This window comes from Eschrichtius robustus, chromosome 5 (assembly GCF_028021215.1).
Source record: "Eschrichtius robustus isolate mEscRob2 chromosome 5, mEscRob2.pri, whole genome shotgun sequence".
Classification (NCBI taxonomy): Eukaryota; Metazoa; Chordata; class Mammalia; order Artiodactyla; family Eschrichtiidae; genus Eschrichtius; species Eschrichtius robustus.
In genome coordinates, this window is record NC_090828.1 from 50,999,965 (window position 1) to 51,019,562 (window position 19,598).

Consider the following 19,598-nt stretch of genomic DNA (forward strand, 5'->3'; position numbering starts at 1 on the left):
ATGCAGGATCTCTGGTCACAAAGTGTCCTCTGTTCAGTCAATTTGAGAGCAGATGTCTGAACTGTTGGGGATGAAAAAGATGTGTAAGATCTTGCCCCTGCCTTCCTGGAGCTTAGAGTGAGCTTTGTACTGTTTTAAGTCATAATTTAGTCTGCTGTTTATTCTGTTGTGCCAGTGTTGCCAGTTTCTTAAACTACCCCCCCCACCCACCCCCCCCCATAGGAAAATATTAGAAGTTCACTGCCATAGGACTAGGGCTCTGGTATCTATTCAGGAGAAAAGACAGTTGGGAACTTAGAGGCAAGAGAAGGTTGAGTCCAGAAAAAAAAACTCAGAGCCTGGCTTTATGGGTTATAATTGGCACAGTGCTGTGCTGATAGCTGTGAGATGCAGTTGTGCAAGTATTGGCTGGGTGAGATCAATGTAGTTTAAGCTAGCAATACCCCTACCAAGTGTTTGTGTTTCCCCAGTTACTAAAACAGTACCTCAAGAGTTAAAAATGAGTTGTTCCTTCCTCTGCTAGACTCTCATTCCTTTTGTTTCTCCAACTTATCTCTTAATTTTTCCATCCTCTTTTCCAGAGGTAACCATGGAACTTGACACACATGCTTCCCATGACTTCCATTCTGGATCTTCGAGTTATAGTCATTGTCACTCTTACTAATCATTTTCTTCTTTTCCCTTCATTCATTGATTCAACAAATACTTATAGGTGCTTGGGTATAAGGGTGAGCAAAATAAAGAAGGTTCCCCTTTACACTTAAGTTCACATTTTAATGATGGTAGACAATAAAGGAGCAAACTTCTGATAGTGATGGGGAAATATCCAGGATGATGAACTGAGGAGTGGAAGAGAGAGTTGCTTGGGGGTAGTACTGTAGAAAGTGTCATCTGGGAAGGCCTCTGTAAGAGAAACATGAAGGATGAGAAGGAACCAGAAATGGACAGAACAGTGAAGGTAAAGGCCCAGAAGACAAAAACAAACTTGGCATATATGAGAAGTAGAAGAACACAAATTAGCATTTCTGTCAGAAGGAGCACTTGACAGAGCCTCATTTGGCTAGCTAGCGCTTTTCCTTTTTCTGGTTTGCCTGTCTTCCTTTGTTCTTTGATTGTATATTAAGAGTTCACAGATCAGTCAAGGTAGGTTGGTTATAAAGAAGGAAATGAACTGAATTCACTGATGCTGTGGCATTGATCTGAGAATAGTAAGGTCTATTACACACCATCAGGTTTTCTAAACCAAGCCCAAGTTCTGTCAGGCAGTGAACCTTAACCTTCTGGTTAATTTACATGAAATCATGCCCACCCTTCTATTATAATGACTTGCCTTTGGGAGATTTCAGCTGTGCTATTTGTAAAGACTTGTGAATGAATAATCCTTAAAGTAGTGTAACTCCTTATATCTGTTCTTCATCTCTTTTATAGCCACTTGAGCATGAACCATCATTTCATTTGATGGTCTTGGCCTGAATTTCCAGATAGACAACTTGCCCTCTTATTCTAAAGGTATACCATGACTTCTGTCTTTGGGAAAAGAATCGGTTTGAAATTTTAAATGTTTTAATCTTTAGTGAGAAATGATTTTTGAGTTATTTGGTCCTGTTGAAAGGAAAAATATTTATCGACTCTGCTCTGGTGTTATTTTCAGAGTGGAAAATTGCTTTAAATGTATTAAAATTGCATTCTTTCTTGTATGAACCGAACTTTCCATACACGTTGCTGTAGTTAACATTTCAAGCATGCCTAACTGAAATGTTTCATTTCCAAGAAAAGTTTTCATTTCATTTTGACCTGAAAATAACAAAATAAGATAAATTAGCAATCTAAAGTCAGGAACCTAGCCATAGAGGGCCATATCTCATTTCTGGTTAAGTGCACCCACTTGACCCTTACCTTTCTACTTCTTTCTCTTCGGAAGTAAGATGGATGGACAAGTCTTGGTGTAGGTTCTGGTCAACCTCTTACATGAGGTTCACAAACCTGGAAAGTGGGTGAGCTGGAGATAGGATATGCAACCTTGCTGACTGCCATGTCTTAACTGTGGTATATGGCTGAGTCACATTTATAGTGCACATATTGACCAAATGCTCAATGGTTGATTCTTTTTTTTTTTTTTTAAACATCTTTATTGGAGTATAATTGCTTTACAATGGTGTGTTAGTTTCTGCTTTATAACAAAGTGAATCAGTTATACATATACATATGTTCCCATATCTCTTCCCTCTTGCATCTCCCTCCCTCCCACCCTCCCTATCCCACCCCTCTAGGTGGTCACAAATCACCGAGCTGATCTCCCTGTGCTATGCGGCTGCTTCCCACTAGCTATCTATTTTACATTTGGTAGTGTATATATGTCCATGACACTCTCTCATCCTGTCACATCTTACCCCTCCCCCTCCCCATATCCTCAAGTCCATTCTCTAGTAGGTCTGTGTCTTTATTCCCGTCTTGCCACTAGGTTCTTCATGACCTTTTTTTTCCCTTAGATTCCATATATATGTGTTAGCATACTGTAGACAATGGTTGATTCTTGAAATTAATATTTGGCCAAGGCCTAAGTTGAAAAGTACCATCATAGTATACAAGTTCTAAAATACATGAATAAATTTTATTCAAAAATTATAATTTTATTACATCAATTATACTTTAAACTTTTAATGTAGTTCAGAATCATTAATTTCTCACTTTTGTCAGCTGCTCGGTTGCTCCCACACTCATGTTAAACTACTTATTTCAGGTACTAAATAGTTACTTTCAAGTGTAGAGCAGAGACCAACTCATGATGAAGTTTCTATCAAATTATTATTTGCTTTTTCTCCATTAGTAAGTTAAAAGGTATTTCCTCTTTAACTCCTGGATTTAAAGTTTTGGGGGTCAGTGGTGATGATACAATTTTATTAAAGTATTCTCACAAACTGAAACTTTATGCACAATTGGATAAAGTTTTCAGAAACCCAAGATATGTTGCCCTTATTTTTTTTTCTAATGTTTTTGCAGGGATTTACTGCATCACACATTTGCTTGAGAAAACAATTGTCAGTAAATGTTGGTTCTAGAAATCTGGCACTGGAGTGATGTGACTGGCTCTCAAGATAAAAATATTGCTTCTGAATTTCAAGTTGCATATCATCTTTAGTTGCGTGTATGCACACCAATTTCAGCATCTTCCCTGCAGTAGAAGGAGAATCTTTACAGCAAGCATCATGTAAGAAATACTTGCATTCTAAAGGCACATTCACACTTAAACTGGTGGATAGAATTCAACATGTAAAGCACATAGGGAGATTTTCACTCTCAAGTTACATCTAAAATGTTTATTTGAAAGTGAACATTCAATGATTAATTATAAATCAAGGTGCCATACTAATTAGGTATGACCATAACTTATGTAATCACATAGTCATTGATTATACACAAGCTATGGGTGCCAGAAAGCAATCTGAAGTGGGCATTCAACTGTTAAACCTTGCAAAGGCTGAAGTTGAGGAGCAGATAATGTACAAGTTCCCAGGCTGAAGCTGAACTTCAGTTCATTCCTAGTTCTTACCTTCAGCCAAAACGTACAAGGATCCTTGTATGCTGCATGAAGCAAGGCCCAGCTGGCAGAACTTGAGGTGGCAACGAAGAGAAAATTTGACCTTGACTGTTAATAGGGGTTTTGTCCAAACTGAAAATGTTGGCTAGAGTAATAATGAGAGCTAATGTTTATTGCGAGTTCACTGTGTACTAGACACTGTGGTATAAGGTAAGTTTTATCTAATTTAATTCTCTATTGCTCATTTCGTTCTCACAATAACTGTGTGTGATGGTTATCCTCATTACCAATGTGGAAACAGAAACTCAGGGAAGGTAAGTAATCTGTTCAGACTCACACTGCGAGGAAGTAGCAGGGCCAAGATTTAAATCTGGCCTAGAACTGTACTTTTAACAGTACTTTGTCTCTCAGATATGAATGTAGGCTTTTTTTTAATCCAATAGTATTTAAAGCTGCTTTGCACTAATTTAACTGCAGCTCAAGGAGCAGAAGAATAACCCTTACTCAGTGCTTATATTGTGCCACTCTCAGTACTAGGCATTTTCATGTCCCTTATCTCATTTAATCTCTTAAACCAAATTACTTAGTAAGGATTATTTTTTCAATTTTCATAAGTGAATGGGAAACTGATTTACAGCCTTAAATCCCTTGCCCCAGTGTCACAGAATTATTGAGTGACAGCACTGAGGTTAAAATCTACAGCTGTTGGATTTCTAGCCCATACTACTACTGTATTGTGCTCTTTCCCAAAACACTGAAAAACATTCCCTGGGTAAATAACAGTGAGAAGCTAACCCAGCTGTTTTTTGGGGTTTTTTTTGGCTGCGTTGGGTCTTCATTGCTGCGCGCAGGCTTTCTCTAATTGTGGCGAGTGGGGGCAGCTCTTTGTTGTGGTACGCGGGCTTCTCATTGCGGTGGCTTCTCCTGTTGTGGAGCACAGGTTCTAGGCACAAGCGCTCTAGAGCACAGGCTCAGTAGTTGTGGCGCACGGGCTTAGTCGCTCCGCAGCATGTGGGATCTTCCTGGACCAGGGCTTGAAACTGTGTCCCCTGCATTGGCAGGCAGATTCTTAACCACTACGCCACCAGGGAAGTCCCAAAGCTAACCCAGCTGTTGAAGTGAGATCCTACTTTGGAATATTCAACACTTGGCCTAGCATTAGACTTAGTGTAGGGAGCTCTGTAAACATGACTGATTAAATGATTCTGCGTTTTTGAAAGATGACCTTATTTTTAAGATAATGGCTAATACTTGAATGAAAAACCCATTATGCAGCAGTGATTGTAATAAAGGAACGTTTTAGTCTTTTACAGCTGGATAGAGCCTTAGGAATTATCTACTTCACCTTACTCAAGGGTTAAGTAATTAAACCAAAGTTACTTAGAAAAAGACTATGGGATTAGAATACTGTCTTCATGATTCTTGGTATAGTGCTGTTTGTGCTGTGCAATGCTGCTGCATATATACTTGTAGTTACATAGTCATAAAGTCTTAATCATAATGAGCTTTCACTGGTTCTTGGTAGGATTTCGGGGGTGGATGTGAGGTATGATGCCATGTCATCAAATTAATCTGGGATTTGAATCCAACTCTGTCACTTAGGGATGATTTGCTTGACTCTTCAGAGTTTGTTTCCTTAAGTGTAGAATAGGGATAATACCTACCTCAAGGACTATTGTGAGAATTAAAGTAAAGGAGATTATGTATATAAATCAGTGAGATTGGGGCCTGCCACATGGCATTCAGTTAATGGTGGTTGTTTTTCTGATATTATTCAGCTATTTGGTTTTGCTTATAAAATTGCCTTCTGAGAGTTCCATCATGTTTTTATGAATAGTATAACATCACAATTTACATTCGTGAGAATGGAACATCTTCGTGTCAGTCTATATTCTAGCTCTGGTTTGAAAGTCGTTACGTTGTCTTAAATGTGGAAGTTTTTTTTTTAAGGACTGCTCTAAACTGTATTACTTTATACTGATTTTTATATACTACATACAACAGAGGTAAAGCTTGTATTTTCAGATATCATTGCAACATCCAGAACAGTTTCAACAATTCCTCATTGGAAGCCTCTGTACTTTTCCTCATGTTGTTTCCTACCTCTGGAAATAGAATGTTCTTTTATATTCTGGCTGGCAAATCATCACCTCCCTTTTCCTTAGCACATCATCCTGTTTCTTTTGAACCTTATAGGTAGCTTTATTATAGTACTTACTGAATCACTGTGTATTTGTTATGTGTCTGTGTCTTCTTCAAGTCTGGGAATGCCTTAAGGTCAGGGTCCATGTTTATTTTGCCTTTCAGTTTAGTCATCCCCCCAACCCTGCACAGCCCTCAGAAAATATGCTGTGAGGTGGAAAAGACTGATGGCTAGATAGATACTATAGAACTCCATTGCTAATGATACCCATTGCTTCATGATGGGAACAAGTGGTTATTTTTCTCTTTGTTCTTGTGGAGGAGCAGGGCATTATTAGTTACAGGTAGGTGGGGTTTCTAGCACCTGGAATGGGCGTAGCTCATTGGTGATACAAAGAAGTGGTTTCTGTGATTTCTCCTGATGAGGTGATTCACATGTCTGGAGTATTTGGGGGAAAAGATGAGGGATCTGAGCTTCTTATATATCGATAAATAGGCATAAGGATGGGAGCATTGGCGGGAGATCAAAAGGGTGTTCCATGTTATAGGAAAATGATTTTTTTAATTTGGAAATTAAGTGAAATGCCAAGGGCAAAGAAGAAGGACCATCAGAGAAATTACAGAGTGACTGCTCAGGTCACTGTTCTGAAATAGAGAAATGATCCTTTCATTCTGGTGACTTACCTCTAGCTAGAGTCTGTACTTCATAAAAGAGGCAGGAGCTTTGAGACACTTAATTGTAATCTTATCCCTTTGCAGAAATACCTCCCATACTCAAGCAGGTTTGATGGTCTTCTCATGTCACTAGGCACAAGGATTAGCAGACCTTGAAATGTTATCCTATCAGTATAACTTCACATTTATTCTCAAGATTGCACTGGCAATTAATTCCCTTGGCAGCTGATCACACAGTGAGGACCGACCAGGCTCATAGGCTTCCAAGACAGCCGAACACCCTTGAAGAATAAATGCCTCTGCCACTGGAGGTCACGGCACCCAGAAAGTGATTAGAGGAAGCAGCTGATGACCTCTCTAGTGAGTTCTGCTATTCCTGTCATATCCAAGCCCAAGTCCAAGGGTTGCTGGCAAGTGGACCAATACCATGACTCCCGTTTGAAAGATAGACCACACAACTCAACTATATTCTCTTCAGCCCTAAGCCATCCAGGCTTCCAGAAAAGCAGTCTGCATATTGATTCTATACAGCCTGTGACAGTTGGAAGATAGATAGGTGTGGTGTTTCAAGAACAGCTTATGAATCCCTCAGGCCACCCTATGTAAACCTATCATAGGAATTTTGCTTTGCTTCATATATTAACCTCATTGTACCATTGAGGCAGAGATTCCTAAAAAAAGTGTACACAGGGTGAACCCTGTTAAAATAATGAGTTTAACTCTCTCTGCGTGTGAGAAGGAGGACACCGTGAGAGCACCTGTGTTCTTGGGGGAGCACCCAGGTAGAGGTGCTCAGCACATGCTCTGACATAACTACTTGCTCCCAACATGAAGCAAAGGGCATCTTTACCAGCGGATTTCCGTAACATTTGTCTAGCCATCAGCCTTTTCCTCCTCACGGCGTATTTTCTGAGAGAGAAATTTATTAGAGGGGTTTGTTTCCTTACCTTTTCAATCTTGAAATTAATAGAGCCCTTCGTGTAATTCTAAATAGCTTAAGTTCTAAAGAGAATCAGAAAAGAGAGAATACTGTGGCACTTTTTAAATGTGCGGTATCGTCAACAATGGTTATTGTGGACAACGGGTTTCTGAGAGTCTCGTTTTCTGTGTTAGCTGTTTTAATTGATTTTTCAAAGATTAATTTGGTAAGAGTTTTCATTTTAAAAGTAATGCTTGAGTCAGGAAATTAAAGAAACAAATTTCCAGCTTTAATTCTACTCCTCCTTGGAGCATTATATATCTTTCCAGAGTCCCAAACCTCAGCAAATATTATTTCATCTCCCTCCATTTTCCTTCTCAATGCCACATAATTCTAAAATTAAAAGAAACAGTGTATTATGTCATATCCTAGCAGCAGTTCAACAAATGTTCTTTACCTACTATGTGCCAGATACTAGGGGCAGAATGATAAAACTAAAAATACAGTTTAACTAGTCTGTGGTGACCTGTCCTACTCACAGCTTCATCTTGGAGAGATATTCCTAATGGGGGCTCCCTTCTTCTGTGATTATGGATATGTGAATGCATTAGAAAATTAGTGTGATATCATTAGCAATTAAAATAAATTGCACTTAACTAGAATTCAACCTGGGCTGGGCTTCCGTCTCTCCCTCCCTCCCTCCTTCCCTCCCTTCTTTCCTTCCTTCCTTTCTTCCTTCTTTCCTTTCTCTCTCTCTTCCTTTCTTTTTGAAATCTGGCTACAATATTATGCTAGTGCACATATTTTAATTTGGTGGAAGGCGTGCATAACAAAATAAGTGAAAAGCTATAAATGTTAGCACGTATTTATTCCAGTGACTAAGGAGTAATAAATCATTTTGTCAAGTTGCACTGTAGCAGTCAAGTTTCATCTCTGTTATGGCTAATTGGCGAAGAATTTGTAACTCCATAGAATGGGAAAAAAGTGTATTAACTTGTAGCAATAGATCATTGAACTTATTAAATGTACCTTTCCTAATTCATACTTTCTTATGCTGAAAAAAAAGTACCTCTCTCAAATATATAATTTTTACAGGTCACTGGAAAAGAATGCTGTACAACAGGATTATTATAATGCGCTAAAAATGGCACTTGTATCTCATTGGCACGTAGAGAGCTCATGTGAAACCTCTTTTTGATCTTTGTTGGCTTTTTAGCTGAAAAGATTTGGAAATCTTTTTGGCACTGGCAAAGATAGCACTCTAGTGGCTGTTGGTCGATTTTTAGCAACAGATAAGATAGTCTTTGTTGAAGTCAGTTGATTAATACATAATAGGCAATATGTTGCCTTAAAAGCAAATGCATATTTTTCTCATATCAAAAAATTCCCCAGGTTTGCCAACATTCAGAGATATTTAAAAGACGTCTACATTTTCTTTTCCAGTTGGTCCTATGTTGAGAAATAATACTGCAACCCTCTGAGTTTTAGCAGTTTTTTAGGTAAAAGGAATTGTTCATGATGTAATTGATATTGTAACTACTCAGCTGGACTCCAGCTTTCAAGGGCTAAATGCATTTGTTGATTTGTTGATTTCCTACTCCAGCTAAAAGAATTCAAAGACATGAAAAGTCTATTGTGAAAAATACATAAATATCACAAAAGTCATCCTCAAGTGGGCTATCAGAAAGGGTACAAAAGCAGTTATTGCTTTCTAATACAATTATGAAAAACTTAAATTGAAAAAAGTATAACCATCTCAAATTTGTCAAGGCAGTTATAAAAGAGTACATAAGGGAAGGTTTCCCCTAAAATGTTTTTTTAATTTAATGAAGTCTTTTTCCCCAGCTTTATTGAGGTGTAGTTGACATGTAACATGTAAGTTTAAGGTATACAAAGTATTGGTTTGATACACTTATATATTGCAAATATATATATTGCAAAATGATTACCACCAGCACATTAGCTAACACCTCCATCATGTCACATAATTACTACTTCTTTTTTGTGGCGAGAACATTTAAGATCTACTCTCTTAGCAACTTCCAAGTATGTAATACAGCATTATTAACTATAATCATTTGATCCCCAGAATTTATTCATCTTATAACTGGAAGTTTGTACCATTTGATCAACATCTCCCATTTCCCCCACCCCCACCATTGCCTGGTAATCACTATTCTAATCTCTGTGTCTATGACTTTGGCTTTTTTAGATTCCACATGTAAGTGATGTACAGTATTTGTCTTTCTTTGTCTGACGTGTTTTACTTAGCATAATGCCCTCAAGCTTCATCCATGTTGTCACAAATGGCAGAACTTTCTTCTTTCTCATGGCTGAATAATATTCCATTGTACATATATACCACATCTTATCTATTTATCTGTTGATGGACACTTAGTTGTTTCCCTATCTTGGCTATTGTGAATATGCTGCAGTGAACATGGGAGTGCAGATATCGCTTCCAGATCCTGTTTTCATTTCCTTTGGATATATACCCAGAAGTGGGATTGCTGGATCATATGGTAGTTCTATTTTTAATTTTTAAGATACCTTCATACTGTTCCATAGTGGCTGTACCCATATCTATTCCCAACAACAGTGCACAAAGGTTCCCTTTTCTCTACATCCTCACCTACACTTGTTTCCCTCATCTTTTTGACAATAGCCCTTCCAACAGGTATGAGGTAATATGTGATTGTCGTTTTGATTTGCATTTCCCTGATGATTAGTAGTGTAGAGCACTTTTTCATGCACCTGTTGGCCATTTGTCTGTCTTTAGAAAAATGTCATTTTCTTAGCTTATTTTTAATTGGATTGTGTGGGGTTTTGGTTTTGGTTTTGGTTTTGTTTTTTTTTGCTGTTGAGTTGTATGAGATCTTTATATATTTTGGATATTAATCACATATCAGATATAAGATTTGCAAATATTTTCTCCCATTCTGTAGATTTCTTTTTCATTTTGTTGATCGTCTCTTTTGCTGTGCAGAAGCTTTTTAGCTTGATATAGTCCCACTTATTTTTATTTTTGTTGATTGTGCTTTAGGTATCATATCCAAAAAATCATTGCAAAGATCAATGTCAAGGAGCTTTCTCCTTGTTTTCTTCCAGAACTTTTATGGTTTCAGGTCTCCTGTATTTGTGAATGGCATAAGATAGGGGTCCAGTTCTATTCTTCGTGTGGTTATGCAGTCTTCCCAGCACCATTATTGAAGAGACTATTTTTTCCTCATTGAGTGTTTTTGGCTCCCTTGTCAAATATTAGCTGACCATATACACATGGGTTTATTTTTGTGCTCTTCTGTTCCATTGGAACAGATTCCAGTGCAATCTGTTCCATTGGAATTTATGTCAATGCATACTGTTTTGATTATAATAGCTTTGTAGTATAATTTGAAATCAGGAAGTGTGATGCCTCCAGCTTTGTTCTTCTTTTAATTGGTGCTTTGGCCATTTGACATCTTTTGTAGTTCCATTCAAATTTTAGGATTGTTTTTCTATTTCTGTGAAAAATGCCATTGGAAGTTTAATAAGGATTGCATTGAATCTATAGATGACCGTGGGTGGTATGAACAAGTTAATTTTAATTCTTCCAATGCATAAACACAGGATATCTTTCCATTTATTTGCATTTTCTTTAATTTCATCAATGTCTTATGGTTTTCAGTGTACAGATCTTTCACCTTCTTGGTTAAATTTATTCCTAAGTATTTTATTGGTTTTGATTCTATTGTGAATGATATTGTTTTCTTTGTTTTTCATTGTTAGTATATAGAAATGTAGCTGATTTCTGTGTGTTGATTTTGTATCCTGCAGTTGTACTGAATCCATTGATTAATTCTGGAAGCTTTTTGGTAGAGTCTTTGGGATTTTCTACATCAGCAAAGAGAGACAATTTTAATTTTTTTCTTGCCAATTTGGATGTCTTTTACTTTTTTTTCTTGCCTGATTACTCTGGCTAAGACTTCCAGTACTATCTATGTCAAATATATTGCAAGAGTGGGCATCCTTGTCTTGTTCTTGATCTTAGAGAAAAAGCTTTCAACCTTTCACCACTGAGTCTGCTGTTAGCTGTGTGCTTGCTACATATGGGCTTTAATATGTTGAGGTATTTTCCTTCTGCACCCAATTCGTTGAGCATTTTTATTGTGAAAGGATTATAGTATTTTGTCAAATTCTTTTTCTGCATCTATTGAGATGATCATATGATTTTTATCTTTTATTCTATTAATGTGTATCACATTTATTGACTTTCATATGTGAACCATCCTTGCATCCAAGGGATAAATCCCACTTGATTATGGTGTATGATCCTTTTAATGTATTCAATTCGGTTTGCTAGTATTTTGTTGAGGATTTTTGCATCTACATTCATTGGGGATATGGTCTGTAGTTTTCTTTTATTATAGTATCCTTATCTGGCTTTGGTGTCAGAGTAATGCTGGACTTGTAAAATGAGTTTAGGAGTCTCCCGTCCTCTTCAGTGTTTTAGAAGAATTTGAGAGAAAGCTTGGTCTTAAGCCTTCTTTAAATGTTTGGTAGAATTCACAGTGAAACCATCTGGTCCTAGGCTTTTCTTTATTGGGAGGTGTATGACTACTGGTTCAATCTTCTTAGCAATTATGGGTCTGTTTAGATTTTCTATTTTTTTACAATTCAGTCTTGGTAGACGTATGTTTCTAAAAATTTATCCATTTCTTCTAGGTTAGTCAATTTGTTGGCATATAATCACAGTAATCTCTTATTTGAGTCTTCTCTCTTTTTTCTTAGTCTAGCTAAAGGTTTGTCAATTTTGTTTATCTTTCCAAAAAACTAGCTCTTATTTACATTAATCTTTTCTAGTGTTTTTCTGGACTCTATTTCATGTATTTCTGCTCTGATCTTTGTTATTTCCTTTCTTCTCCTAATTTTGGGCTTAGTTTGTTCTTCTTTTTCTAGTTTCTTTAGGTATAAAGCTGGTTATTTGAAATCTTTTTTCTTAGTGTAGGTGTTTATCACTATACACTTCCCTCTTAGAACTGCTTTTGCAGCATCCCATGGCTTTTATATTGTTGTGTTTCCATTTTCATTTGTTTCAAGATAATTTTTTCCCTTTTGATTAATTCTGTGACCCACTGGTTGTTCTGAAGTGTGTTGTTTAATTTCCGCTATTTGTGAAATTTCCAGCTTTCCTCCTGTTATTGATTTCTAGTTTCATACCATTGTGGTTAGAAAAGAAACTTGGTATGATTTCAGTCTTCTTACATTTGCTAAGACTTGTTTCATGACCTATCATATGATCTGTCCTGGAGAATGCTTTCTGTGCACTTGAGAATAATATATATTCTGTTGATGTTGGATGGAATCTTTTCTGCATGTCTGTTAGGTCCATTTGGTTTGAAGTATGTGCCAAATCCTACGTTTCCTTGTTAATTTTCTGTCTGGATGATCTATTGTTGAAAGTAGGGTTTTGAAGTCTAGTATTGTACAGTAAGTCCCCTACAAACAAACGAGTTCGGTTCTGAGTGTGCGTTCGTAAGTCCAATTTGTTCGTAAGTCAGAGTTAGCCTAGGTACCCAACTAACACAATCGGCTATATAGTACTGTACTGTAATAGGTTTATAATACTTTTCACACAAGTAATACATAAAAAACAAACAACAAAAAATAAAACATTTTTTAACTTACAGTACAGTACTTTGAAAAGTACAGTAGTACAGTACAACAGCTGGCATACAGGGGCTGGCATTGAGTGAACAGGCAAGAAGAGTTACTGACTGGAGGAGGGAAAGGAGGTGGGAGATAGTAGAGCCGAAGGATTGTCAGCGATAGGCGATGGAAGGCAAGCTGCAATTTCACTCACACCTGACATTGTTGGCACAGGTTCTGGTTCCTTACTGGATTCAATTCTATCTACCCTCTTAAAAAAAGGATCCAGTGATGTCTGGGTAGTAGCTCTTCTTTTCTCATCATAGATTACATGGTAGCACTAGATTGCATTCTGAATTGCTGCTGCACCCTTTGTGTACCATTCTGCATTCGGGTCCTGTGCCTCAAAAACTAACACTGCGTCCTCAAATAAAGAAAATCCCCTTGCCATTTCCTGCTCAACCACTTGTAGAGGATGCACACACGTGACAATATATGCCAGACACGTGAACTAACTTATGTGATTGGACATGCAAAAGCACGTTCGAATCTTTGAAAGTTCGCAACTTGAAGGTTCGTATGTAAGGGACTTACTGTATTGTCTATTTCTCCCTTTACATCTGTTAGTATTTGCTTACTATAAGTGCCTCAGTGTTGGGTGCATATATATTTATAACTGTTGTATCTTTTTGATGAATCCACTGCTTTATCATTATATAATGACCTTATTTTTCTCTTGTTACCATTTTTGGCTTAAAGTCTATTTTATCTGATACAAGTATAGCTACCCTTTCTCTCTTTTGGTTTCTACCTTGCATGGAATATATTTTTTCATCCCTTCACTTTGAGCCTTCCTGTGTCCTTAAAGCTGAAGTGAACCTCTTGTAGGCAGCATGTAGTCAGGTCTTATTTTTTTTAATCCATCCAGCCACTCCATGTCTTTTGATTGGAGAGCTCAATCTGTTTACATTTAGATTAATTATTGTAAGTAAGGCTTTACTAATGCTACCTTATGAATTGTTTTCTGGCTGTTTTGTAGTTCCCTTGTTCCTTTCTTCCTCTCTCTTGCTGTCTTCTGTTGTAAATTAGTTATTTTCCATAGTGGGTATGCTTTGATTCCCTTCTTTTTCTTTTTCTTTTTTTTTTTTTTTTTTGGCTGCACCATGTGGTTTGCAGGATCTCAGTTCCCTGACCAGGGATTTAACCCAGGCCACGGCAGTGAAAGCCCAGAATCCTAACCACTAGGCCACCAGGGAACTCCCCCCTCTATCTTTTGTGAATCTGCTGTGGGTTTTTGCTTTGTGGCTATCATGAGGCTTACATAAAACATCTTATACATACAACAATCTACTTTACATTGGTAACAATTTAACTTCGATTACCTACAAAACCTCTACCTTTTACTCCCCCTTTTATATTTTTGATGTCACAATTTACATCTTTTTATTTTGTGTATCCATTAAGAAATTATTGTATCTATAGCTTTTTAAAAATACTTTTGTCCTTTAACTTTTATACTAAGGTTAAATAGTTAACATACCACTATATTACAGTATTAGAGTATTCTGAATTTGACTATATGCCAAATTTAACCAGTGTGATATATATTTTCATATGTTTCATGTTACTAATTATCATCCTTTCATTTCAGCTTGAAGAATTCCTTTCAGCATATCTTGTAAAGTAGGTACAGTGGTGAAGAACACCCTCAGCTTTTGTTTGTTAGGGAAACTGTCTCACCTTCGCTTCTGAAGGGCAGTTTTTCTGGGTAAATTATTCTTGATTGGCAGTTTGTTTCTTTTAGTACTTTGGATATATCATTTCATTCTCTCCTGATCTGTAAGGTCTGTGCTGAGAATTTGCTCTTAGCCTTATGGAGGTTTCTTTGTTATGTATTTCTCTATTGAATTCTTCAGTTCACTCAGTGTATTCTTCAGCTCCAGAATTTGGTTCATTTTTATGTTTTCTATCTTTCTGTTGAACTTCTCATTTTGTTTTTCTGTTGTGTTCCTAATATTGTTAAATTATTTATCTGTGTTCTTTGTAGTTCTCTGAGCATCTTTAGAACAATTATTTTGAACACTTTGTTGGGCAATTCCTGCATCACCATTTCTTTGGGGATCATTACTGATGGCTTACTGTATTCCTTCAGGAGAGTCATGATTCCCTGGTTCTTCATGATCCCTTGTAGCCTTGCATAGATGTCTCTACATTTAAATAACTAGTCACCTCTTCTGGACTTCATGTACTGATCTCAGCAAGGAAAGACTTTCACCTGTGGTTTGGGACATGCTGGAATGTGCTGTGACCCTGGTTCTAGTAGAGGAAGGTACCAAGTGTGGGGACATGTGGTGGCACTGGGTCCAGGGGTGCGTGATGTCTCTTCGGCTCATGCTGCTGAGGTCCACAACATCAACAACTGTGTGGTCCTTGGGAGCACTGTGGGGGTCTACAGTGGCTGTAAGGGCTATTGGGGTCCTCAGTTATGCCTCTAGGTCCAGCAACTAGTGACCAGGCCAGACAGTGATGGTGGCTAGAGCCAGTAGTGTACATACACTTGGCTATGGGGCCTGCTGCAGGTGCCTGTGTGGTAGCTTGGATCAGCTGCAGACACATACACAGTGGTAGGGGCCAGGGTAGGCAGTGAGGGCTGGGCCAGTTGTGGGCTCACAGGCAGCTGTGGGGGCCCTGGCTGTTGGTGTGCTCTCCTATGACTGCATCATCTCCCTCTGTGTGCGCACTGCAGGGGAGGCCAGTAATGGGGGTCAGGCCAGGAGTATGCAGGTGCACAGCTGGAGGGCTTAATTGCAGGTAGTGTGGTGCAGTGGTGCAAGCCAGTGACAGAAGACAAGGCCTGATCCAAGCCCACAGGCAGTTATGGAGACCTTGGCTGTCAGCATGCTCTTCAGTGGCTGTATTGTCTTCCCCTGGGTGTGCACACTGCAGTGGACACTGGTGGCAGGTATCAGGCTAGCGGCATGCAAATGTACATCTGGAGGGGCTATGTCAAGTACACACTAGGAAGTGGATGTCAGCTGTGGGGGTCTAGGCTGGCATCTAGCACTCATGTAGCCACAGAGGACTGGGCTGGCCACCAGTGCAGTTCCTGGGCTGTGGCATGGATGAAGAAGGAGGTAGCAGGGAAGGACTCAGGTGGCTGGTGTCAGTAAATACAAATACCTGTGGGGCAAAAGCTGGTGAAATCCCCAGGGGGTCTTTGGCAACTGTGCTGGTGTTAGTTTCTTCAGTGGCAAAATCTTCTGGATTTGTCTGCAGAGCAAGTCACAAGTCACTACAAACCATGATTGTTATTGGTAACTCCTGCTTTTCTTCCTTGTTTCTGTCTCTATGTGTCTCAGCTTTGCCAGTCTCTGGGTGGGGTGAAACTGTAATGGGACCTTCATATGGTGCCCCAAAGGCTGGGGAAGCTGGTTGCTCACTCCATCCACTCCTCCTTTCCTGGCTAGGGGAGCTCTTTCTAGCTGGGAAGTTCTCTCTTGACCCTGAGCAGTGCTGGCTTGAGGAATGGGATAATGCAGGCAAAATGAAGCTTTCTTCCTTCTCTTCTCATGAGGTTATTCTCAGATTTTTGTTCCACTGTGTTGCTGAAGTTTCTTAAGTGGACTCGAGAGCTCTCCAGAGTTGTTCTTATTCATGGAGAGCTGTCTAATTGCTGATCTTCACTGGGGGATGGAGGGCAGGGTTTTCTCCATCACTGTTTTGGTAATATCACTCCTGCCTCCACTTCAGGGAGTTTGTGACAAAGGCTCTGTACTTACATATGTGTATGCTTTTTCCTAGGGAAATAATTCATATTGTTCATCAGATTTTCAAAGAGGCTAGGGAAAAGGTTAAGAATAATTGCACCATATGACATATATAAAATACTTGTTACATGAATGCTTGCATTGGACTGTATTTCTTCTTGAAAGATTTCTTTTAATATGTACCATTTCTTCTTGAACAATATCTCCTTTAGAAACTCCTCAACTAACAAAGGTAAATGAGTAAACATTAAAAAAAAATTGTTTCCTTTCCCAGAGTTCCCTGCTCCCCTTTTCTGGAATCTTTCATATTTGAGAGGCAAAGTACTCCTGAACGTCAGAGAAGCTACACAGACAAGTTGTGACCTGAACACTTGGGAGCCATTTGTTCCTCCAAATATAAAGTCCTGGCTGTGGTGCAGCCAGAAACAACACAGCCTTCCATGTCTTCAATTAGCACAGGGCCCGGCTCTCATGGGGACACCGCATCCCATTCTGCCTGGCTCAGTTCCTCAGGCTGCAACGCTGTTTCTTGGGCTGAGGACAGCACTGGTGAGAGGTGGGGAAGGAGATGGCATAGCCTGAAAACTTGCAGTTGTGATCACCTAACTTTGAATTGATCTAGAATGAAACCTTTTTTCCCTCCTAAACTGCAAGTATTTGAAATGCTCAGTGGCGTCTTTGGGGTGGGAAATTAGCATAACTTCCTTCTCTCACAGTCAGGTCTTCCACCCTCCCAGTGGGGTTTCTCTTTGAAATAAGAGTCGTGTGTGTGGAAAGGATTCAGGAGCAAGGCTTGGAGGACCAAGAAGAAAAGCAACCGGCCTATTTCCCATCCAAAGAGTAACCAGATACAGCTGTAACTTTAGACTGAGGTGCTTGGGAAAATGATTTTTATTATTTATTATTTTTTAAGAAGCAAGTGTATATTGCTGAGGAAGGGCCTAAAATGTGGCTGAGGAAATCTAGCTTTGATGATATAGTCCAATATACTATGTAAAATTTAACAAGCTAGTTGATTTTTTTTCTTAAGGACAAAACTCTTAAAATTAATTTTTTAAAAAGACAAAATGATTACATATCAATTTAGAAATACAAACCAGAGATTCTCAAATACCCAGAGGATACGATAGACTTATAGCCCATTCTTATTTCCTTCCATATTAGCTACATTCAAGTTTGAGCAATTATTGAAGGAAGTTAAAATTCTCTTGTGTTTTGACTACCTGTGGGAGGTATAATAAGATCTCAGCTGAAGCAGAAAACATACAATAAATCCTCCTTTTATGACTGACTTGAACATAGTTTATGGTGTTCGCAATAGTCACGTAACTTTGTGGGCGAAACAAGTAAATTACATTGTAAGTTATGTATTGCTAAATAGCCTCTGCTGAATAATAACCTGTTTTGTATATTTGCCACCTCTTTGTAATAGTAGTTTGTGTCTGCACTGTAGGTAGCACATAATCAACTGTGATATTGAAATGAAGAGAAAAGAGGCATTTGACGCTGGGTTTGTGAAAGGTTATATGTAATGGCATTTCCCATGAGCAAATTAGACCAAGGACTTCCCTGGTGGCACAATGGTTAAGAATCCGCCTGCCAGTGCAAGGGACACAGGTTCGAGCCCTGGTCCGGGAAGATCCCACATGCCACAGAGCAGCTAAGCCTGCGAGCCACAACTACTGAAGCCCCCGCGCCTAGAGCCTGTGCTCCGCAACAAGAGAAGCCACCGCAATGAGAAGCCTGCGCACCGCAATGAAGAGTAGCCCCCACTCGCCACAACTAGAGGAAGCCCGCGTGCAGCAATGAAGACTCAACGCAGACAAAAATAAATAAATAATTAATTTTAAAAATTAGACCAAAAAAGTTATACTACATTTTATTAGTTTGAATAGAAAAAAGGTGACTTAAAAACTAGGAAATATGTCAAGCACATGGTTTATTGGCTCAATATATTTTTTCAAGGAGTCATTATTTATGAACCTGAATGATACCCACACCCTTTCTTTTAGCCCATTCAAGAGAAGTTCAACATAGTTATTCTTTAATTACTGTCACCAGAAAACTAACCTTTAAAAAGAAAGAAAAGGAGAAACAATTGTATTGTTTTGAGTCCAGTTCATTTGGAAAGCCTATGCTGGAGTCACCATATATGTGGGTTTGAACCAAACTTTTTGTTCAAGTAAGTCTATGCACCTCAGATCCAAATTTGGTGGTGTTCCAGGATACCTGCAGCACCACTCCCGACTGACTTTGCATCTCCAACCTGTGACCTCAGCAAGAGTGGATGTAATTGAGATGAGACTTGTAAGGTGCAAGATTCCAGTTTAACTCCTTTGAATTCTTGAGGTGTCTGGGCTCCGTGTATCTCGAGTGTAAGGTTTCATAGTGGTAGTAGTAATCAGTCTCACTGCCACCAGACTGTTTTTCTGAAGGAAAAGAGACATTTCTTCATACAAATAGAAGACTAATTCTGTCATAGGATGCATTCATCTGAAAAGGGATTGACGGGCAAGTGGAAATTCAGAATTTCAGTATCAAACGCATTGAAACTCAGATTCAACCTTTTAACAATCTGCATCTGTTTTCATTCATGGTCCTTGTTCTGAATATTGTGATTGTGGCTACAATTCTAGCAAGGCATGTTTGTGAATCAGAGAACAGACTACAAAGTCCAGAAGCTGCAGGACTATTAACTAAAGGCTTCAGACTTAAGTGAAATGCATTTATCCTGAGTGTCGAAGAAGTGCTACCTTGTGGCTAGATACATTAGGAATAGATTAAAGAGGGCCCCATAAAAGAGGGGGGAAAACCTATAAACCACATTCAAGAAAATTAAAAAATAAAGAATCTCCTTCCATGAGACCTTTACACTGAACCTTTTAGGATATATTCATTTCTACTCTATGTGCTATTTTCTGGAGTGTACCAT

The 19,598-nt window shown here is 38.6% G+C and overlaps 1 protein-coding gene across 1 annotated transcript; it reads left to right on the forward strand.

The window, feature by feature from the left end:
- Positions 1-16,017: 16,017 nt before the first annotated feature.
- CUZD1 (CUB and zona pellucida like domains 1) lies at positions 16,018-19,362 on the forward strand. The gene is given in 8 exon segments (XM_068543678.1): positions 16,018-16,213; positions 18,679-18,910; positions 18,912-18,979; positions 18,982-19,051; positions 19,053-19,100; positions 19,102-19,212; positions 19,214-19,310; positions 19,312-19,362. Coding segments are annotated over 8 exon segments (873 nt in total).
- Positions 19,363-19,598: the final 236 nt, after the last annotated feature.